Source organism: Triticum urartu, chromosome 1A (assembly GCF_056163025.1).
Source record: "Triticum urartu cultivar PI428250 chromosome 1A, HENAU_Tu73, whole genome shotgun sequence".
In the NCBI taxonomy this organism is placed as follows: Eukaryota; Viridiplantae; Streptophyta; class Magnoliopsida; order Poales; family Poaceae; genus Triticum; species Triticum urartu.
Window position 1 is genome coordinate 526,323,542 of NC_141873.1, and position 23,713 is coordinate 526,347,254.

At 44.1% G+C, this 23,713-nt stretch overlaps 1 protein-coding gene across 1 annotated transcript; it reads left to right on the plus strand.

Annotated features, from left to right (window-relative positions):
• The first annotated feature begins 22,009 nt into the window (after nucleotides 1-22,009).
• On the plus strand, nucleotides 22,010-23,487 carry LOC125528347 (peroxidase 2). The gene is made up of 2 exons (XM_048692823.2): nucleotides 22,010-22,357; nucleotides 22,453-23,487. Exons 1-2 carry the CDS (start codon nucleotides 22,130-22,132, stop codon nucleotides 23,221-23,223), a joined length of 999 nt encoding a protein of 332 aa, XP_048548780.1. The 5' UTR covers nucleotides 22,010-22,129; the 3' UTR covers nucleotides 23,224-23,487.
• The last annotated feature ends 226 nt before the right edge of the window (nucleotides 23,488-23,713 follow it).

A 23,713-nucleotide genomic window follows, 5' to 3' on the forward strand; every position in this document is an offset into this window, starting at 1 on the left:
GCTTTCATCATAATAAATTTGCTCATCAAAACTTGGGGGACAAAAAATATCATCTTCATCAAACATAGCTTCCCCAAGCTTGTGGCTTTGCATATCATTAGCATCATGGATATTCAAGGAATTCATACTAACAACATTGCAATCATGCTCATCATTCAAATATTTAGTGCCAAACATTTTATAGATTTCTTCTTCTAGCACTTGAGCACAATTATCCTTTCCATCATACTCATGAAAGATATTAAAAAGGTGAAGCATATGAGACAAACTTAATTCCATTTTTTTGTAATTTTCTTTTATAAACTAAACTAGTGATAAAATAAGAAACTAAAAGACTCGATTGCAAGATCTAAAGATATACCTTCAAGCACTCACCTCCCCGGCAACGGCGCCAGAAAAGAGCTTGATGTCTACTATACAACCTTATTCTTGTAGACGTTGTTGGGCCTCCAAGTACAGAGGTTTGTAGGACAATAGCAAATTTCCGTCAAGTGGATGACCTAAGGTTTATCAATCCGTAGGAGGCGTAGGATGAAGATGGTCTCTCTCAAGCAGCCCTGCAACCAAATAACAAAGAGTCTCTTGTGTCCCCAACACACCCAATACAATGGTAAATTGTATAGGTGCACTAGTTCGGCGAAGAGATGGTGATATAGTAGATAAAGGTATTTGTAATCTGAAATTATAAAAACAGCAAGGTAACAAATGATAAAAGTGAGCGTAAATGGTATTGCAATGTGTTGAAACAAGGCCTAGGGTTCATACTTTCGCTAGTGCAAGTCCTCTCAACAATAATAACATAGTTGGATCACATAACTTTCCCTCAACATGCAACAAAGAGTCACTCCAAAGTCACTAATAGCGGAGAACGAACGAAGAGATTATGGTAGGGTACAAAACCACCTCAAAGTTATTCTTTCCAATCAATCCGTTGGACTATTCCTATAAGTGTCACAAACAGCCCTAGAGTTCGTACTAGAATAACACCTTAAGACACAAATCAACCAAAACCCTAATGTCACCTAGATACTCCAATGTTACCTCAAGTATCCATGGGTATGATCATACGATATGCATCACACAATCTCAGATTCATCTATTCAACCAACACAAAGGACCTCAAAGAGTGCCCCAAAGTTCTACCGGAGAATCATGACGAAAACGTGTGCCAACCCCTATGCATAGGTTCATGGGCGGAACCCGCAAGTTGATCACCAAAACATACATCAAGTGAATCACGTGGTACCCCATTGTCACCACAGATACGCACAGCAAGACATACATCAAGTGTTCTCAAATCTTTAAAGACTCAATCCGATAAGATTACTTCAAAGGGGAAACTCAATTCATTACAAGAGAGTAGAGGGGGAGGAGAAACATAAGATCCAACTATAATAGCAAAGCTCGCGATACATCAAGATCGTGCCAAATCAAGAACACGAGAGGGAGAGATCAAACACATAGCTACTGGTACATACCCTCAGCCCCGAGGGAGAACTACTCCCTCCTCGTCATGGAGAGCACCGGAATGATGAAGATGGCCACCAGAGAGGGATTCCCCCCTCCAGAAGGGTGCCGGAACGGGTCTAGATTGCTTTCGGTGGCTACGGAGGCTTCTGGCGGCGGAACTCCCAATCTATTCTCCGTTCTGGAAGTTTTAGGATACATGGGTATATATGGGTGAAAGGAGTACGTCGGTGGGCCGAAGGGGGGGGGCACAAGGCAGGGGGGCGCGCCCCAGGGGGGTGGGCGCGCCCCCTACCCTCGTGAGCTCCTCCTTCATCTTCTGACGTAGGGTCCAAGTCTATCCGGTAGGTTTCCTTCCAAAAATAACTTCTCCAGTTGATTTCGTTCCGTTTCGACTCCGTTTGATATTCCTTTTCTTCGAAACACTGACATAGGCATAAAAAAGCAAATCTGGGCTGGGCCTCCGATTAATAGGTTAGTCCCAAAAATAATATAAAAGTGGAAAATAAAGCCCAATATTGCCCAAAACAGTAGATAATATAGCATGGAGCAATCAAAAATTATAGATACGTTGGAGACGTATCAGTAACACATCCTCGTCTTCACCGGATCCACTCTTGGTTATCTCTTACCTTTACTTGTGCAAGCTCTTTAGTGTTACTTCTCTTGCTTGCTTATTTGTTTGTTGTTGTTGCATCATATAGGTTGCTCACCTAGTTGCACATCTAGACAACCTACTTTGATGCAAAGTTTAATTTGGTAAATAAAAGTTAAATATTGTTAGTTGCCTATTCACCCCCCTCTAGTCAACCATATCGATCCTTTCAATTGGTATCAGAGCCTCGTCTCTTTACTAAGGACTTTGCCGTACGAAGAGTATGGTTGATACCGTAGACGGTGTGGAGGAACACTCTGGTGTGAATCTGATCTCGTCTACGGGCGATGGGGGAACCTCAGTCTCTCGTGAGGAGTTCAATGTGGCCTTGGAGACATTGAAAACCTCCATGACGACCGAGGTTGAAAGCATGTTTACCAAATTCATTGAAGGGCTTAAACTATCCACCGCACCGTTGAAAGTGGGTGTTCCCACTGACAAGGTGACGGATGCTATCTCCGACAAGGGGGAAGCTAGTAGTGAAAAGGCTCCTTCTTCTAGTTGTAAGAATGGCACCGGCATCTTTGCTCATGTGGAACCACCACTTGTTTATGGTGGACCGGTTCCTTCCACTCATTTGAATCATGCCGATCCTCCCCCTAAGATTGTGAAAAATGAGGACTTTGATTCTTGGGTTTATCGCTTTAAGCGTCATTTAAATCATGTGAACACTAATCTTTGGAGAATCATTGAAGAAGGTTTCCATCCGCATGATCCAAGCAACTTCACTCCTTGAGAAGCCACGGATAATCAATTCAATGACAATGTTCTCTTTATCATTCAAGATGCAATTCCACCCAAAGATCTACCTCACCTTCAGCCCTTAGCCTTGGCCAAAGATGCATGACTTTGTGTTGTCTCTCTCTACCGGGGAAGCGCAAGCATTCAATGCTCCAACTATGAAGTAGTGCAAGATGAAGCTGATGAGTTTGCAATGAAATAAGATGGAGAACCTCGTGAGCTTTATCGGAGAGTAACCAAGCTCGCGGTCTCACTCCGAGATCACGGGAGCAAGGACACGGATGACAATTGGATCAAGCGCAAATTCCTCAAGGCAATGATGCCTTACTACAAGGCCATGTCCTCCGTCATTCATCAAAGGCCAGACTTCCACACCTTGACCTCAAGTGAAGTGTTGGATGAGTTTGTGGCTATGAACATCTTGGACAAGACCGCCGACAATGCGGTGCTTCGTTCTCAAAGGGCAAAGAAGCCCAACCTTGCATTGAAGGCCAAGGTTTGCGTTGAAGAAGAAGAAGAGGAAGAAGAGGAAAGCAACCCCGAAGATACAAAGTATGCCTATCATGAACACATGGCACTTGCTTCAAGGCAATTTTGGAGTAAGAAAAACTCAAGGCCAAACTTCAACAAGAACAACTCAAGTGGCACGAAGAGCAAGCAACGTGTAAGGACTTGCCACAATTGTGGCAATGTGAGTCATTTTGTTGCAGAGTGCCCGTATGAGAAGAGGGAAGACAATGGTGTCAAGCTCATTCGAAAGGACAAATCCAAGTCTTTCCCCAACAAGAGCAACTTCATCAAGAAAACCCCTCACAAGGCATTGGTGGTTCAAGAAGAGTACCATGAGGATGAGGATGAGGATGATGATGATGATGATGATGATGATGAAGATGGTGAGTCAGTTGCCATGGCCTCTGTTGCCATTGCAAAAACTCCATGACTATCTCTCTTCGACTCACCCAATGAGAACATCACCGCCAAGTGCCTCATGGCTAAAGCCACCAACAAGGTAACTCCCAACATCAAAACTATCATCATTAATAATCATTCCTTGACGTATTGCATTGATGAATGTGAGGGATCTAATGTGGAGGAAAATGAGTTTGAGTCCTTTATGGGTAAACTCAAGGGTAAATCTAAGAAGCATTTTGTTGCTCTCTTGGAACAACTTGGTGAAGCCAATGACGTGATCGAGTCTCATGAAGATACCATCTCCAAGATGGAGGGGCATAGTCGTGACTATGCCGATGAGATTTCGGATCTTTCCAATGCTCTTGAGGAAGAGTGTGGTCTTCGTTTGGCTCTTGAGGAGTCATAAAACGATGATCATACTAAGTTAAAGAAAGATTTTGATCATGCTCTCGTGGTTTCTCGTGTGCTAAACTCCGAGAAGGCCAAACTTGGGGTTGATCTTGCTAGACTCAAAGAGGAGTTTGATCTACTTGACAAGGCTCACAAGGTCTTGATGGGTGCTCATGCTACCCTCAAAGAGTCTCATGATCAACTCCAAGTAAAGCTAACCAAGGAGAAAGCCACCTTTCCTCATATGATGTTAGTTGATAATGCAAATGCTACTAACCCGTGTTGTGAGCATGTGCGTCTTGTTGAGGAGAACGTTAAGCTAAAGGTGCAACTTGAGAAAGGTCTTGTGTCTTGCATACAAGGCGAGAAGAGCCTCAACAACCTCTTGACCAACCAAAAGGGAGTTGTGGCCAAGGAAGGGATTGGGTACGTGTCCAAGTCCAAGAACGAGAAGAAGAATGACAAGGCCAAACGACCTCCTCCTCTCAAGCAAACCTTTGTGAGGGAGGGTGAGGGTGCTACTAAGGAGAAGGAGAAAAACTCCATGAAGGGTAGTGGTGCCAAGAAGGGAAACGCTCCCCTTCCCAACAAGGCCGGCGACTTTAACCCTTCTTATGTGTTGTGCCGCGCTAGAGATGGGCATGTTTATGCCAAATTTGTTGGTTCTCCTTATGAGTACATTGAATGGTCTATTTGGGTTCCTAAGACCCTTGTTACTAACATCAAAGGGCCCATTACAAAATGGGTACCTAAAACCAAGCATTGATCTCTTGTAGGTGTTTGCTTCCGGTGGGGGATCATGGTTGCTCGATAGTGGAGCTACTAATCATATGACCGGAAGCAAGGACTTGGTGGTGGACGTGCAAAAGATTCCATCCATTCCCACCAATGTTGAGTGGGGTGATGCCTCGTCTTCTAAGGTATTGGGACTCGGCAAAGTTGTCATTTCTCATGATCTTACGATCAAGAAGGTCATGCTTGTTGAGTCCCTTGCATACAATTTACTTTCCGTTTGTCAACTAGCACTCATGGGCTTTACCACTTTCTTTGATATTGATTCCGTGGCCCTCTTGTGGAGCAAAACTCTTAAAGTAGCCTTTGTTGGGCACGTCGAGAACAGTCTCTATGTGATTAACTTTTCGAAGCGACCCACTAAGACCGCGACATGCCTAATGGCTAAAGTTGACGTGGGATGGCTTTGGCATCGCCGTTTAGCCCACGTCAATATGAGATCTTTGCAAAGTCTTCTCAAGGGGGACCATGTCTGTGGACTAACAAATGTTAGTTTTGCCAAAGATCGTGCTTGTAGTGCTTGCATTGAAGGAAAGCTACATGAGAAGGCTCACCCTCCCATGACTATCATCTACTCGAAGAGGCCTTTGGAGCTCCTTCACTTGGATCTCTTTGGACCTCCATCCTTTGATAGTCTTGGGGGTAGAAAGTATTACTTGGTGATTGTGGATGACTATTCAAGATACACTTGGGTATATTTCTTCAAGAGGAAGAGCGAGACCCAACAAACCATCATCGACTTTACAAATGAAGCTCAACGACAACACAATGCAAAGATTTTGACAATAAGAAGTGACAACGGCTCCGAGTTCAAGAACTACACCTCGGATGAGTTTTTGAGTGATGAGGGAATCAAGCATCAATATTCCACACCCTATACCCCTCAACAAAATGGTGTAGCGGAGAGGAAGAATCGGACGTTGATGGATGCGGCAAGGACCATGATGGCGGAGTTCAAGTCTCCATACAACTTTTGGGCCGAAGCCATCAACACCGCATGCCATGCATCTAATCGGCTCTACCTCCGCAAGGGCTTGAACAAGACTCCATATGATATACTCACCGGTAACAAGCCCAACCTCAAGTACTTCCGAGTGTTCGGGTGTAAGTGCTTCATTCTCAAGAAAGGTGTTCGTTTGTCTAAATTTGAGGCTAGAGCGTATGAGGGCATATTTGTTGGTTATGCTACAAACTCTCATGCTTACCGTGTTCTCAATAAGTCCACGAGACTTATTGAGGAAACATGTAACGTGGAGTTTGATGAGAATAACGGCTCCCAAGTGGAGCAAAGTGGTACTTGTGATGTAGGTGATGAAATTCCTCCCCAAGCCATAAGAAGAATGGGTATTGGTCATATCCTACCCATTGAGGAACCCCTTGTGGCCGAAGGAGAAGGACAATGTTCTACTCAAGTGGAACCTTCACCAACCCAAGACCCACACGCTTCCGAAGAACAAAGTGAGGGCCCTCAACCTCAAGAACAATACCAAGGGCAAGATCAATCTCAAGATGGTGTTGTAACATCAAGTGATGCCCAAGGTCAAGCTCCCTTCTCCGAGCAAGTTCAAGATCAAGTCCCACGTGATCAAGAACAGGCTCAAGACGACGCTCAAGATGATCAAGTGACCACTCCTCGTCTCACCCCCGAGGAGGAATTGGAGCGTCGTGCCGCCAAGGTTGCTTCCAAGCTCTCCACCAAGGATCATCTCATGATGAATGTGCTTGGAAGCTTAAGAAAGGGGGTAAGCACTCGTAGACAATTAGCAAACTATTGTGAACATCACGTGTTTGTCTCTTGTGTCGAACCCCACAAGGTCTATGAGGCGCTCGAAGATCCGGATTGGCTCAATGCCATGCATGAAGAACTCAACAACTTTGAGCGCAACAAAGTGTGGAGATTGGTGCCAAGACCGACGGGGAACCACAATGTCATTGGAACCAAGTGTATATTTAAGAACAAGCAAGATGCCCATGGGATTATCATTCGCAACAAGGCTTGTTTGGTAGCACAAGGCTACTCCCAAGTTGAGGGTATCGACTACGGTGAAACCTTTGCTCCCGTTGCTCGTCTTGAATCCATTCGCATGTTGATTGCATATGCTTCTCATCATAACTTTAAGTTACAACAAATGGATGTGAAGAGTGCTTTTCTTAATGGTCCTATTAATGAATTGGTTTATGTCAAGCAACCCCCCGGGTTCGAGGATCCCTACTTTCCCGATCATGTGTATCAACTCGATAAGGCACTCTATGGCCTTAAACAAGCCCCACGTGCATGGTATGACCACCTTACCGAGTTGTTACAAGACCGTGGTTTTGAAGTTGGGCTAATTGACCCCACTCTTTTTACTAAGAAGGTCAAAGGGGAGTTGTTTGTGTGCCAATTATATGTTGACGATATTATCTTTGGTTCCCCTAACAAAGCTTTCGATGAGGAATTTGCCGCTCTCATGACCTCAAAGTTTGAGATGTCTTCCATGGGAGAGTTGAAGTTCTTTCTCGGGTTCGAAGTGAAGCAAAGGAGAGAAGGAACTTTCATCAACCAAGCCAAATACACTCAAGACATGCTTAAGAGATTCAAGCTAAGTGATGTCAAGCCGGCGTCCACTCCCATGCCCACCAAGTGCCAACTTGACATTGATCCCAATGGTAAAGCGGTGGATCAAAAGGTATATCGCTCCATGATTGGCTCATTGCTTTACCTTTGTGCATCTAGACCGGCTATCATGTTGAGTGTGGGAATTTGTGCACGGTTTCCAGCCGCACCTAAGGAAAGTCACTATGTGGCGGTCAAACGAATCTTTCGATATTTGGCTCATATCCCAAACTTTGGCTTGTGGTACCCAAGAGGAGCAAATTTCAAGCTTGTAGGTTATTCAGACTCGGATTGGGCGGGAGACAAAGTGGATAGGAAGTCCACTTCCGGAGGGTGCCAGTTTCTTGGTTGCTCTTGGGTAAGTTGGTCTTCCAAGAAGAAAAGTTGTGTGTCTCTCTCGTCCACGGAAGCGGAGTATGTGGCTGCCGGTAGTTGTTGTGCACAACTTTTATGGACGAGGCAAACTTTAAAGGATTACGGTGTCACTTGTGACAAAGTGCCTCTTTGGTGTGACAATGAAAGTGCTATCAAGATTTCCCTCAACCCAGTGCAACACTTCAAGAAAAAGCATATTGAGATTAGGTATCACTTCATCCGGGATCACATTAGGCGAGGGGAGATCGAGCTCAACTATGTCAACACTCATGATAACCTTGCAGATATCTTCACGAAGGCTTTGGATGAAGCAAGATTTCGCGAGTTAAGGCATGAGCTAAATATCATTGATTCGAGCAATGTGACTTGAACCCCTGCACACCCCACCTCACTCAACGTGTTGTCTAGTTTAGGTGTAGGCATGGACATAGGGGGAGTGTTGTTCTCTCAATGAACTTTCCCTCCCCTCATAATGCATAAACTAACCAAACTCTTTCACATTAGCCATTTCTTTATGGCACTTGTGCTTCAAAGATGAGTGATGGTCATGGGCCCAAGGTTAAAATCTTCGCGGCGCCATACCTCTAAACTCAAACATAGGTGGCCTCGGCCACCGCCCTCTCTTAGAGAGGTGTGTGTTTCTCGTTATCTTTGTCATTTTTGTGTGTGTGTTCTGTTCCCGTTTTCTTTTTGTTTTTTTTCGAGTGTCAAGCCCTTTTTGCCTAGTCCTCTTTACGGCTGAGCGGTACTACCGCTGCGGTTGCGGTACTACCACTTATGAGGGTTAAGCGGTACTAATGCCCTCACCAGCAGTACTGCCGCTGAGGGGCGGGTGCTGGGGGTTATATTGGGGAGGGGGAGTTATTTTCTCCACATACCCATTCGCCCCCACTCGCTCGTCTTCCTCGTCGCTCCAGCAACGTCTCGCCGCGGGAGGGCACCGGCTGGCCGCTGTTTTCCGGCCGCTTCTCTCCATTTCCTCCGGTGGAGTCATTCTCCATCTCGTCCTCCAGCCATGGATGCCGGTATTGCCTCCGTTCTCGGTTTCTCTTTGCCTAGATCTTTCATCTAGTTCTTAGGGGCAATAGGCATTGTTTTCTAGTTTTTTGGCAATGAAGAGGCTTGTGGTGGATGGAGATTGCTTCTAGGCTCTTTGGATTGATGTTTGGTAGGATAAATTTTTGAATTTGGCATCCCGGTAGTGCCGGATCTGACCACGGCAGTAGAAAACCGCTGTTCCCCATTCTAAGCGGTACTACCGCTCACCTTGAGCGGTACTGCCGCTCACCATGAGCGGTACTGCCGCACGAGCGGTACTGCCGTGGGTAGATGGCGATACTACCTCGGATGCCCAGTTCCAATATTTTCTGCCTCACCTTGATCCTCTTTGTCTCGTTTGGTGGCTTATGCTCTCTTCTTTCGTGTGTTTCTTCTGGTCGTGTGTTTGGTTCCAGGTGATGATCATCCTAAGCAACAGGTCCGCCGTGTCAACCCCGGGCGTGCAACGTCAAAGCGCTACCGCACCTCAGAGCCAGCAGGTGGTTCCTCTAGTACTCAACCTCCACCAGCAGGCGCATCCTCAAGTGCTCCACCACCACCTCAGCAGTCGAAGAGAACCGCCAACAAGCCAAAGGGAAAGACTGTGACTGAGATGAATGCCAAGGAGTTTTGGGCAAAGCGTCGCCGCAACCCCTATGAGGAAGACCAAGATCCCACTTTGGTCAACCGCCCATTCTGGAACCGCTTTCAGTTTGCCATCTATTTTGATGTGATCAAGGCCAAGAAGAATCTCTATGTTGATGTATGCTCCATCGACACGGATGCTATGGAGAAGGACCCTGAGTACTTTGGCGAAACCCTTCAGATGTGTTCTCAGCTGAACATTCTCAGGATCATGCAATTCAACAAGGATTTTGATGCAGATTTGGTGGCTCAATTCTTTGCTACTGTTCATCTTGGAACTAATGCCGACAGAACTCTGACTTGGATGACCAATGGCAAATTTCTTTCCGTCAAGTGGCATGCCTTCATGGAGTTACTTGATGTGGAAGATCATGGGCTTGAGACTCTAGTCGGCTTCCGCCCTCACCGCAATGCTACATCCACTCACAAGCAAGCCCTTTGGCCCTACTGTACTGTGAAGGTTAACCCAGTGACTAAGAAGGAAACCTATGAGCTGTCTGCCTATCTGGACATTCTTCATCGTGTCTTCCGTGAGACTCTCTTCCCTCGCATCGAGAATCTGGATATGGTCCACTCCTATCTCGTGGACATGCTTCTTTTCTGCCAGCATGAGAAGGAAGCAAACACTGGAGAGAGCCTGGACATTTCTCATCTGATGTGGTCTGAACTTCTCTCTGCCGTTTCTGAGCGCAAGGGCCCGATATATGCTCCATTCATCATGAGGCTCATTAAGAAGGCCTGGGCACGTGTCTATCCCAGAGTGATGTTGGAAACTGGAGATTTGGTTTCTCATGAGATCAGGCGTCTACGGAAGAAGGACAATTGGGGCACCCCAGTGCCTAAACCCGGGGGCCCATCTACTGCTGCCGCTGCCATGGAGACTGAGACTGAGGCTGAGGCTGAGGCTGATGCTGACGATGAGGACTATGAGCCGTCTGGGACAGAGCCCTCTTGGTCAAAGAAACTCAAGCACAGGATGAGGAAGCTCTTCTGCATGGAGTCACACGGCCAATACATGACTCATGTGGCGGAGAAGAAGGCCAGGGGCGTCACAAGGAGCTCATGCGTCACTTGGGTGCAACCATTGTTAGTGGTTCTGAGGGACAGATCACTGAAGAGGAGGAATTGATTCACCAGCATTGCCCTTGGACCGATTCAGACGCCGAGCAGTTTCCGACCAATGACGAAGATGCAGACGATCACGCTGATATGTGATGTTCGAGATCCTCAGCTTGCCATCACCTGGAGCCGTAGCATTGCTATTTGCCCTTTTGGTGTCTCGATGCCAAAGGGGGAGAGAGTTTAGGGATTTGTGTCGTTGCCATGTTGCGAGTGTGTCTTTGTGTCTTGTGTTTTCTCGTGTGTCTTCTCATTGTCTTTGTTTGGTTTGGTTTGGTGCCAGTAAGACCTAAGTTCTAGACATATGGTGTGAGACATATGCTACCCTATCGCTACCTTATTAATTATGTCCTCAGTACTGTAGTATCTTATGAGTTGCATGCTTATACTGTTTTATACCCCGCTCTCATATATCCTGTGCTTAGAATTGTTGGACTGTAAAATATAGGGGGAGTGTTGATCCGAATGTGTGTGTCTTGCTTTACAAAGGCTCCACTAACTAGGTGCACACATTCAGGGGGAGCCCGTCCATATTTTGTAGTTCTAAGTATCCTTTCGTTTATATCTTTTCCTTGTGCAAATCCCTAGTTGTCATCAATCCACCAAAAAGGGGGAGATTGTTGAGGCATATCTCTCTCGATGTGATTTTGGTGATTGATGACAACATGTTTGCGGACTAATCATGTGCTTTTAGCATTTCAGAGATTCATCCTTGGCACGAGACGATTTCTTTCCCTCGGAGTGTCACTCAAGACGGCGTAGCTCTTTCGTTTCTTTCTCGATGGACTAGTTGCATAGAGGGCACCGTACTATCAAGAGGGGGTCCGCTTTGGTATTGCTTGGGTGGAATCATCACGTACACATCCGCTTCTCACCCTCCGAGCCCTTCCGCTTCTATGGAGAGATCTTCTCTCTTCATGTGGGTTTTGTCTGGATCCCAGCGGTAGTACCGTGGTACCCAGCGGTAGTACTGCTGAGGGGTCACAAGCGGCAGTATCACTCCGCAACAGTAGTATCGCCGGTGCCTCCGCAACAGTACTACCGCTGGCTTGCCAGGTCCCTACCGCGTCGATTCAAGGGGTCTTTTTCTGTGTCGGATTGTGCGGTACCTCGCTGCGGCAGTAGTGCGGCAGTACCGCTCATTTGCGGCAGTACCTCCCTTCCTCTGCGGCAGTACCGTCCGGTTCCCTCGTTCCCTTCACCTTTCGTTCTGCGCGGCAGTACCGCCAAAGGGAGCGGTAGTACCGCTTAACCCAGCGGAAGTACCGCTGTCTCCCGCGGTAGTACCGCCCTCTGCGGGGCTGTTTAGTGGGGCAACGGTTGGATTGTTGCCCCCACTATAAAAGGGGGTCCCCTTCTTCCCCGTTGACTTCCTCTTCCCCCCTCAAGCTCCATTAATGCTCCAAGCTCCATTTTCGCCCGATCTATCTCTCTAGCCAATCAAACTTGTTGATTTGCTCGGGAGTGGTTGAGAAGGCCCTGATCTACACTTCCACCAAGAGATTTTTGATCCCCCCATCTATCCCTAGCAGATCTTGTTACTCTTGGGTGTTTGAGCACCCTAGACGATTGAGGTCACCACGGAGCCATAGTCCATTGTGGTGAAGCTTCGTGGTATTGTTGGGAGCCTCCAATTAAGTTGTGGAGATAGCCCCAACCTTGTTTGTAAAGGTCCGGTCGCCGCCTTCAAGGGCACCAATAGTGGAATCACGGCATCTCGCATTGTGTGAGGGCGTGAGGAGAATATGGTGGCCCTAGTGGCTTCTTGGGGAGCATTATGCCTTCACACCGCTCTAACGGAGACGTACTTCCCCTCAAAAGGAAGGAACTTCGGTAACACATCCTCGTCTTCACCGAATCCACTCTTAGTTATCTCTTACCTTTACTTGTGCAAGCTCTTTAGTGTTACTTCTCTTGCTTGCTTATTTGTTTGTTGTTGTTGTTGCATCATATAGGTTGCTCACCTAGTTGCACATCTAGACAACCTACTTTGATGCAAAGTTTAATTTGGTAAAGAAAAATTAAAAATTGTTAGTTGCCTATTCACCCCCCCTCTAGTCAACCATATTGATCCTTTCAGCACTTCTGCCTTGAGAAAAAAATCATCGATAAATACAATGGGTGGTCCTGAGTGAATATATAACCAGGGGTCCTTGAAAGAGAGCTAGGGGTGGGCCCAGAAGCCGTGTTTAGGAGCCTTAGGGCTGTGGGTGCTTAGGAGCCCTGACACCTCCCTCACCCATCTCCAGGTACCCTGGGCTCCATGTGGCGCACATATGCCTCCACTGTTTCCTCCCCCCCAATAATTTTCTTCAGAAGTTGATAACACCATAGAATGTCTGGTGAAAACATCATCAATACTGATTAGTTTTTATCTGCAAGAGGAAGTTTTGAGGAAAATAATCTATGCATAAGTGTTCAGAAAAGTAGATACACTTGAGATGTATTAGCTTCAACAACTTTAGCTTATTGCTTATCCTCAAGCAATTCATTAGGGAATGCGAAGCCATAGAAGAAAACTTTTTTGAACATAGCAGGAATTGAAACATGCTTTGGATATAACAACCATATATGAATATACATGCAAATGGTAAGGACTTAGTACTCATACTTACACCAGGATAAAATTTTAACCTGTCAAGAAAATGATAGTGCAGTAACATTAGGCATAAATTCATCGAGGCAAATCATATCATATGGTGATAATTGAGTATCTTGCGAATCTTACAACACTACATTGCAAACATAAAGTAGTGCCAAGAAATCAATGAAGTCAAGGTGGTGACTAGGTACATCAATTTGAAAGCGAAAGAATCACATAACCATTATATACAACCTTAACTGCTACAAAATGCATATCACACTAAGATTGAACTCTATGTTGTTACTGAATTGGTCCTTGAGAGATTATGGATTAGCTCAACATTTTTTTTGAAAATATAACCCATTCACAAAGGGAGGCAAATATTGTGATGCCCTTTCTTTGCAAACACAACAAATTTGTAATGGCCCCAATACTTGCATCTCTCATATTTTTTGGAATTTCTTTGTATGACTCTTTTATTTTCTTTTCACAGTCCATCATTACAAATATCATAGAAACATACCCTTCCCACACCTCAAGAACTTAGGCAACAAAAAAGTAACAAGTTGGCATGACAATTACAGTCTACTTAGAATGACTTTTTAGTTATGAATAGGTAGGTATGGTGGTTTATTTTTGGCATAAATTTTGGTTCGAGGATTTGGATGGACTAGCAAAATTCATGCTTATTACATGTGAAGGTAGCATAAAAATTGCGAGCAACAAAGCAGAGAGCATAGAGATCGTTATCATGCATTCTGGATAATTTAAAATGAGTGTTGCAAGTAGTACACCATGGAGGTTAAATTTTTGAATAATTTGACATCCATGAACATGTGCCAATTCAATTACCAATACCACAAAGGGAAATAATCAATTAGCATCACTTGTTATGATTCGACTTAGTCCAATTGATACCTTTATTTACTACATCAAGATTCTCTAGTCGGTAAAAATTTTAGCATGAGAAAAGCATAGAACACCAACCCCTCACAATGTGCCTGCACATAAGTGTACCATATTACAAAGAAATCATATTAGTAAACTCATACACATCAGAGAAGTAAGATGGTTATACCATCCTTCCTGTCACGGTCACTCACCAAATGCCATAATTATTGCTTACTTGCTCAAATTCATAATTTCCAAAAGGTAATATGCAATTGCAGCATGACATGTACTAGGAGCTCTACCCCGCAAGGCAAAATCTGTAAGAAGAAGACAAAGTTTTTTGGCTCTTATCATTATTCCAACACTTGAGAATGATCAAACACAACAAATATATTTGTGGCTTTCTATTTTTCAAAGCACAAGACATAAATGAAAAGCAAAAAGAAACAATAAATCTTATTGATTTTTTTCTCAAGAAATACAAAAGTGTAGCGACCCAACCTCAGACGGTCAAGTCTCTGTGCTTCAGTGTCATCCCTGGATCGGTAATGCTGACACACACAGTACTCGAAAGATTTATAACAGAGTAGCAATCACATACTTATTACATAGAATGTCTCAAAAGAGAACTTATTACAATAAATATGGCTTAAGGCCATCTAAATAAGATAACAACGAAAGACTTGGAAGATAAAGTGAGTCCATCAACTCCAACAGCATAGCCGAGTACACGACAACCGACCTATGGCACCTTACTCGTTGTCTGAAAAGTCTGCAACATGATACATTGCAGCCGAAAATGGGTCAGCACATGGAATATGCTGGCATAGTAACACAGTAGAGCAAAGAACAGATAAATGCTATCACTGCATGCATGTATGGCTGGGGGAGGCTTTATGGTTACAATGTTTTTGCGAAAAGCCAATTTTTCCCTACAATAAAGGAATATATTTTATTTAACTATCATGGTAGTTGAAACAACATTGAGAATGGTATCCCCATCTAAATCCGAATTAAAAGTAATTATCAACCCAACAAATTAATTTAAAGTGATGAGATCCATATGATAATCCAAAAACCAGATACTCAAGATGTCCATAACCGGGGACACGGCTAACCATGATTAGTTTGTACACTCTACAGAGGTTTGCGCACTTTTCCCCACAAGAATCGATCTCCTCCGTTGGATTTCTCGCACTACATGGTGTTTGAGAAACGGATGACCGAGACACAGTCTTTCAGAAGCATTAACTCTAACCCCGGGTAGACCGTACCATCCTACATCCCCTACATATGCTAGTCTACCACTGGAAGAGGTCATGCAACTAATGCATAAAAACTAATGCATAAAAACTGGGTATGAAGAGTATGTTCAATGTGTTACTTGCCTTGCTGACGATCTGCAAATCCTAAAGACTCGTAGTAGCACCCTTCGCACTCCGGGAATTCTATCACAAACAAACAATAGAATACATAAGCAATCAAGCAAAGATGCAAGAGGAAAACTTTGAATAAGAAGATCTAACCAGAAAGTTCAACTGAAGAACTCCGGTTTGCAAAAAGAATCAAATCAAACGGAGCAACGAAACTCAAACTACGAAAGAAACAAGATCCGATTACTAATCTGGACTAAAGTCAAATTTTACAGTACCAAAATCTTGTTCAAGTTGGTTAAACAGAAAGAGGGCTTCGAGATGAAGATCTAGGCGCTTGTTTCACCTGATTTGGATAAACGAGCGAAAAGATAAACTAAAACGAAGATTAGGGCAGAAATCGCGATCGAAAATAATTGCGGAAAAACCCTGGAAAATAAAACAAGACAAACATGCTAACGAATGAACGTTCGTTGTTTGCGGCTAACTGACGAACAGCGTTCGTTAAAACGAATGTACGGACGAACGTCCGCTATTTAACTAAACCGAGGGAAAACCGAACAAAACCGATCTAGAAAAATAAAACCAATCTAGGGTTTCTAAAAAAAATGAACGGTTAACCGAAAAGAAAAAAAGAACGGCGGCGGCGGCGTCGGCTACCTCCGGCGGCGACGCGACGCTGGGATCGAGGCGGCGGCGCTAGGGTTAGGCGGGCGGGCCACGACGCGACTTGGGCATCGGGGCGGCCGGCTCGGGCGGCTTATAAAGGCCTCCAGGCGCAGTATCCTGGACAGACACGGCCCGTTAGGTCGGTGATTTTTTTTAAATAAATCCTGATGCGGAAAAACAAATAAAAATAAATACTAAACGGAGTCCAAAAATCCTGAAATAAGTTTTCACGGTCCTCTAATAATATCGCGGACAAAGTGAAAATTTATTTGGGCCTCTAATGTAATTTTGAAAAACACATATTTTTCCTAATTCAAATAAATAGCAATAAAATCCAAATAAAATAACTTTTTGATTTTTAAATATTTTCCTCTAATATTTCATTTATTTTGGAGAAGTCATATTATCTCCTCTCATATATTTTAATATGAAATATTTTCGAAGAGGAAAAATTATTAAAACCAAATGATCCTCTTTTCAAAATTTGAGAAAACTCAAATATGAAAATAACGAAATTCAAACTCTCTCCGTGGGTCCTTGAGTTGCTTAGAATTTCGAGGATCGCAAAGCAGAAATATAGAAAAATATGATATGCATGAATGATCTATGTATAACATTCCAAATTAAAAATTTGGGATGTTACAAAAAGGAAACAAGTATAAGACCCAAAAAGAAGCAAATGAAAAAAGAAAGCAAAGAGGAAGGAAAAAAACCATAGAGTAGGTAAAGGACAATAAGAACAAAAGAAAATATTTTTGTTATTTCATAAGCCATAAGAAGCGTGAAGAAAGCAAAATAAAAAAAATTGCATTTTTTCTGTACTTAATGATTAGCAAAAAAATCCCAAAAAAACAAGAACATGATTTTTTATTATTGTTTTCTGAATGTGAACGAGTACACCAAAAAGAACGAGAAAAGAACAAATAAAATCTTTTTGGCTTTTCCTTTTAAAGGTACACAAGAAGCAACTAAGAATAAAATAAAAAGTAAGAAGAGCGCAACTACACACACGACAGTGCCCAGCCGTTTCTTGCACAATCCTATTGATCTAAGCATGCATGCATGGGACAAAATGATGCAGAACCGCTGGATGAAGCATCGTCCATTGATCGGCCAGTAAGTATCGTTTGCATAGTACTTCTGAAGTAAGAAAGAAATGAAACAAAGAACAAGCTCAAAGAAACTAGAAAATATTTTTGTTGTTTTTGAAAGCATAAAAACAAAAGAGAAGCAAAAAGAAACAAAGAAATGTGAATAAATACAAAAACTACAAACTAGCAAGATCAATAACCACACAACGATGAAGCATGAGGCATGATATAGTGCTTCCCCCGCGAGAGTTGTTGGGATTCCCCAAAGAGCAAGGGTGAGCAAAGCAGTAGCAAATATTTCCCTCAGTTAGAGAGCCAAGGTTATCGATCTAGTAGGAGTATCCCAAGCTAGACAAGTCAACAATACTTGCACATAGAACACAAACACTCTCGCCTCCAACACGACAAGAGGGTTGTCAATCCCCTTGCCATGCTAGTTATAAGATCAAACATAAGTGATAGGGATAGAAAGTAGCAAGGTAAAACGACAAATAGTAGCAATTGTGTAGAAGCATTCAGTAAAGGAGATTACACCCAGGGGCCATATGTTCACCACGCATCTCTCTCAAAAACAGACAAATGGCATGGTAAACATATTACAATTGGGCAGCAATTAAATTGCAATATTTAGGACTATGACCATTCATGGTATAGTCTTATATAGGCATTACATCTGTGATAATTATACCGTTAATCCAACTGCATCTACTACTAACACTCCACCCAAAACCGCTATCCAACAGGCATCTCAAGGTATTAAGTTTGCAAGAAACAGAGCATTGCAATAAGCAAGGTGACATAATGTAGATAGGAGGACATCAATCAATATGATGAAACCCTATCGTTTCATCCTTAGTGGCAACAATAAAATACATGTCTTAGCCCTTATTGTCACTGAGTTAGGTCACCGCAATATTGAACCCACTACAAAGCACCACTCCTTCTGAAGAAAAATCCATCAAACTTGGCCAAAGAAGATAGATAAATCAAAGAGCATGTAAAGCCATTTAATTATACAACAAGAAAAACACAAAAGCTTCAATTTATTTCAATGAACAATCTGATCATAAAGTGACAATTCATCATGTCCCAACAAACACACCGCCGATTACATTGAATTGATCCCAACCATGTGAGGCAGCACACGGGAACATGATATTGAAGATCCAAAAGAGAGAGAGAACCATCTAGCTACTAGTATGGAACCTAAGGTCCTAATGAAACTACTCACACATCATCATGGAGGAAACAAGGTTGATGAAGAATACTCCGATAATGGATTCCCCCTCCGGCAAAGCTCCAAAACAGACCTCCAGATTGGACTTTCGCGAAACAGGAACCTACGCGGCGGAAAAATTCTTCCAAAAATATAGCGGATGATTTCATTATTTATAGGGATTTATGGTGGTGGAACGGAGCTCAAGTGGTTTTGTGGGCCCCACATGCCTGAGTGGCGCGCCACCTGACCATGTGCCCTCCGTAGTGCACGACTGGTCCACCCCCAAAGCTTCTAGGGTCCTTCATCATCCAGAAAAAATCACTAAAATTGGCATCGTATTTTGACCTTCCTAAATATTGATTTCCCGTGGAACCAAAAACATGTAGAAAACATGAATTGACTCCGGGCACTAAATTAGTAGGTCAGGGTAGAAAAACAATATAAATTGCTATAGAAGTATATAAAAGTGATTATATAATATCACGAAACAATAAAAAATTATTGATACGTTTGAGATGTATCACATAGTTATCCATGAATATAACAAGTAAGGTGCAACAATGAAAATATGGGGAGAGAGGTACATACTCCCCCCTATATTAGGCTTTTTGACCTATCCCTTGGTAGTTCCATGTGTTCCGTATGTCCCAGTTATAGTTCGCGGGCGCCGGTGGTGCAAGTGGTGCAACATGCTAGGGTGGCAAGTCCTGACGTGCATGCTCATCATAGTAATATGCCACATCAGTGTCCAGAACAATCCACCTAACCTGATACGAATATCAAACAAAAAGGGACAAATAATGGGTAAGTATAAAAGGTACACTCATATGGTCCCTCGAGATCATTATGATGAAGCCATTTATGTCTAGAAAAACATATTCATCTAAATATTGAGGACTAGTTGCTTGATATTCATTAGTGTAATCAAGACATTAACTTCATAACACACATTGTACCAGTAGCACGACAACAATAATCATATCTTCTATGCCAAGTGGCCTTAATATATCGTGCACAAATTTCATCCAAGTTATACTTTCCCTTAAGCATGTGATGAAAGACACACATAGGAATTAAACATCATGCATGTTAATAGCGTATGATCAAACTTAGCATTAAAACCTCGTGCTGTGAAGTAAGAAAGATAGCCAAGTGCGGGTTGTTGGAGGGTGACACAATCGGGATCCTTAGATCCTAGAACCATTTGGTTTGAAGCCTTCATCAACATGGACGTAAGATAGCACCAACTATTAGAACTATGGGAGAAATCCTCATGTCACAAGTGTTTGAATTTTCTAAACCCTACCCCCTCATTACTTGCAAGATTGTTGCTTCTTCGATGCTTACTACTCTTGATATCTTGCATGCTAAATTCATTGGTAATCTAGTCCATTTTGCCTGAAGTTAAAATTTGCCAACCCATAAAAGTTGAGTGGAAAATTTCATAGGACTATTCATCCCCTCTACTCCTTAGCCCTCGATCCCAATACTTTGCAACAATACTTTCTATTTTTAAGTCATCTTGAATGAGATCTTCCTCTTAGTCGAGTTGTAAAATCATTCATGATGGCTAGTTTTACCGCCATTAGCGATCATATGGAAATGCCTAGTGTTATTTTTTCTCCAAGAACACTCACGAGAGTTGTGTGTCTTTTCATTAAGAGAGAAATATGTTGAGAGAGTTACAAGGCTATCTGAAAGCGCCACAGTCCGACGCCCAGCATCACACCGCCAACTATTACATCAATGAGTACACTCATGTCCTTCTCCATGCGATTTCGCAATCCTCCAAAGGGATGGCTCAACCATTATATGGCGTACCACCTCCTTCGGCTTTGAAGCGATCTGGTCAAATACCCATTTGTTATATTCTAGCCCGTCAGCCAGATGAACCGAAGGACCAGCGTTATCATTGAGCTGATCTCTTTCAGTCAGTCTCTTGGGGAAACCGCAGCCACCCACGGCCACCAACCATAATGATTGATATTAGCCATGGGGGTTGCCAATAGGTCTCCTCCTCGAGAGAAGATTTTCCCATGAGTTGTTTGAATCTCGGTTGTGGGAAATTTCACCATCATTCCGCAAATTTCTTGCCCAATTCATCAATGATATGGAGAAGGCACTTCTACTCCTTATCTTTGTCACTAGTGTTTTTTGCCCATCCTAAAAATAACATACGGCCATGTGAACTTTATTTCGCCAAATCTGCATAGACGTGGATCGTTGCTGCTCATCTCACCACTCTTTGGACACCATGTCAACAAAACCATTATGTTGCAACCATTCACGTACAAACTTAAACAACGGCTTATTACCTAGATGGCTAGATCACAAGCTGCAACGGAGTTTACTAAACGAGTCGTGTGTTCAGAGATTGAAATCTTTCAAGGCACATATACTATAAGAAGTAATGTTTTTTTTTGCGGGGACTATAAGTAGCAATGTTGACATTTTGATCATCTTCGCTAGCTGCAGTGCTATACTACAAGTGGCTTCAACATCATCGGCAAACGAAGTATCACATCAACAGTCTCACGGTATGTTATGTAGCCCTTTTCTTCTGCTTCATGTTTTGAGGAAAAAAAAAGAGTTTGCATTCCACACGCTAACTGTCGGCCGGTTCGCACGCGGGTTGTCACAGCCCTCAGCCCTCGTATAAATTACGAATGATATGCACGTCAGGTTAGCTTTAACGTGTCAGCTAACTAAAAGCTAGCTAATGATCAGACGTGACAAATGAACTGGTCAAAGAGACGACGCAATTAAAGGGTACGACGCTTCCTGGAGCGTACGTAAGTAGTACGTCTCACCTGCCAAAAGCTCATACTGCATTTCTTTCACATTCTTTTTTTGCGAGGAAAGCTGACGCCCGCGCGCGTGCCCTCAAATGAAGTGGAAATTTCTCGTGTTGGAAGTATATTTATTCGTTTCTCGCGCTAAAAGCCCTAACGGATTTGAAGAAGTATATTTATTCGCACAGACGAAACGTTCTTAAAATTAACCTGACCTCTCAACGACCGGAAAACCAGGCGTACGTTCCCATCTGCAACTGGCACGGTGAAGAAAGAAACACGGAGCTGGCTATACATCAATCAGCTGCTCAATCTCGCTATTACTACGAAATAACTAGCTCCAGCTTATGCGTATGACCGGTTCATACATCAGCCGAGTCAACCGCATGTAACCATCAGGGTTAGTGAGCTGCTAGCTGTTGGTTACTACCAAATATTTGTGTATCATTCGCAAAATAATTAAATAAATAATATTTGTGTATCATATCATTACCGAAGACGCCCTTTGATTAATTTTCGCGCCACTGGGTGTGGGAACGAATTGGTGCCAACTACCGGTGCAGTAACGTTCCAATGAAGCCATGATAATCATTGTAAATTATAAGCATACATGCCGACCTATGTATGTATCCTAAGCTCGGCCACCTATATAAGTAGCTTGCTGCTCGAGCTATAGCAACAGACCAGCACCGATCGAGCACTTCTCAGATTTGATCACTCTTCCTATTTCCAATCTTAGTCAAGCAAGCAAGCAAGCTAGCTAACTTCCAAGAAATAGAAATGGCGGCCGTTGCGGCAAAGCCACACGTTTTGGTGGCTTGTGCCTTGCTGCTCCTCGCTGTGGGGTGCCAGGCCAGCCCTTTCTGGCCACTGGAGATCGGCTACTACCACGACAAGTGCCCCCAGGCGGAGGCCGTCGTCAAGGGCGTCATGGAGCAGGCCATCTCCCAGAACCCCGGCAATGGCGCCGCCATGATCCGCATGCTCTTCCACGACTGTTTCGTCGAGGTACGGGCACTGCAAGAAACCAATTTACAAACATATATAGTATATACAACCGATTAGCCAGATTTTATTAATCTCATTGACTTGATGATGATTAGGGCTGTGATGCTTCCGTCCTTCTGGACCCGACCCCATTCAGCCCGACGCCTGAGAAACTCAGCCCGCCGAACGACCCTACCCTGCGCGGCTTCGAGCTGATTGACGCCATCAAAGACGCCCTCGAGGCGGCCTGCCCAGGCGTCGTCTCCTGTGCAGACATCGTCGCCTTTGCGGCCCGTGACGCGTCCTGCATCCTCAGCAGGGGCAAAGTAAACTTCCAGATGCCGGCCGGCCGCCGCGACGGCACCTTCTCCAACGCCTCCGAGCCGCTCAAGTTCCTGGTCCCGCCGACGTCCAACCTCAGCGACCTCGTCGCTAGCTTCGTCATCAAGGGCCTCAACGCGGAGGACCTGGTCGTCCTCTCCGGCGCGCACACCATCGGGCGTTCCCACTGCTCGTCCTTCGTCTCCGACCGCCTCAACACCCCCTCTGACATCAACGGCGGCCTCGCCGCGTTCCTGAGGGGCCAGTGCCCGGCCGACGCTACGCCGGGCGGTAATGACCCGACGGTGATGCAGGACGTGGTGACACCCAACAAGCTGGACAGGCAGTACTACAAGAACGTGCTGTCGCACACGGTGCTCTTCACCTCCGACGCGGCGCTCATGACGTCGGCGGAGACGGCAAGGATGGTGGTGGAGAACGCCAAAATCCCCGGGTGGTGGGAGGACAGGTTCGAGAAGGCCATGGTGAAGATGGCCGGCATCGAGGTCAAGGCCGGCTACCAGGGCCAGATCAGGAAAAACTGCCGCGCGATCAATCACTACTAATAAGTGGAGCAGTACAGCAACTGCGGACGTACGTGCATGCATGGTGACGGATCACTCGACCTCAATGGTTTGCTTCAACCTGCAAGCGAGTTCATGTTGTAAAATTTGGCGATACTTTTGCTGCGTGCCTTTTTTTTTTCCTTTGGTTATTCTTGGTTCAATTCTAGCCAAGCTACGGAATTGTTCGTGTATGTTTTTGCGAACCAATGTTCTTTGTTGAAAGAATAAAAGTGATGCACATAGCATGTTTTGATGAACAGAAAAAGATCTAGGATGCTCCCGAAAACCTACTCCTTAATTACATCCTCAGCTGGTGCATAAACATCGAGAATGTTGCCATCAACGATGACCGGAAAAGGAACTAGTTCCATTATGATTTTCCATGTATCAACACTACTACACTAGGAACGAACAAAGGGACTATATATGTGTGCAATCATAAATCTGAATTTAGTAGGCTGCGTGCGTCTGCGTTAGTGAGTGAGTGAGT

Coding starts and splice junctions, on each gene's coding strand:
- LOC125528347 (XM_048692823.2), top strand. CDS start 22,130: ATGGCGGCCGTTGCGGCAAAGCCACACGTTTTGGTGGCTTGTGCCTTG. Junction 22,358..22,452: donor TCCACGACTGTTTCGTCGAG/GTACGGGCACTG, acceptor GATGATGATTAG/GGCTGTGATGCTTCCGTCCT.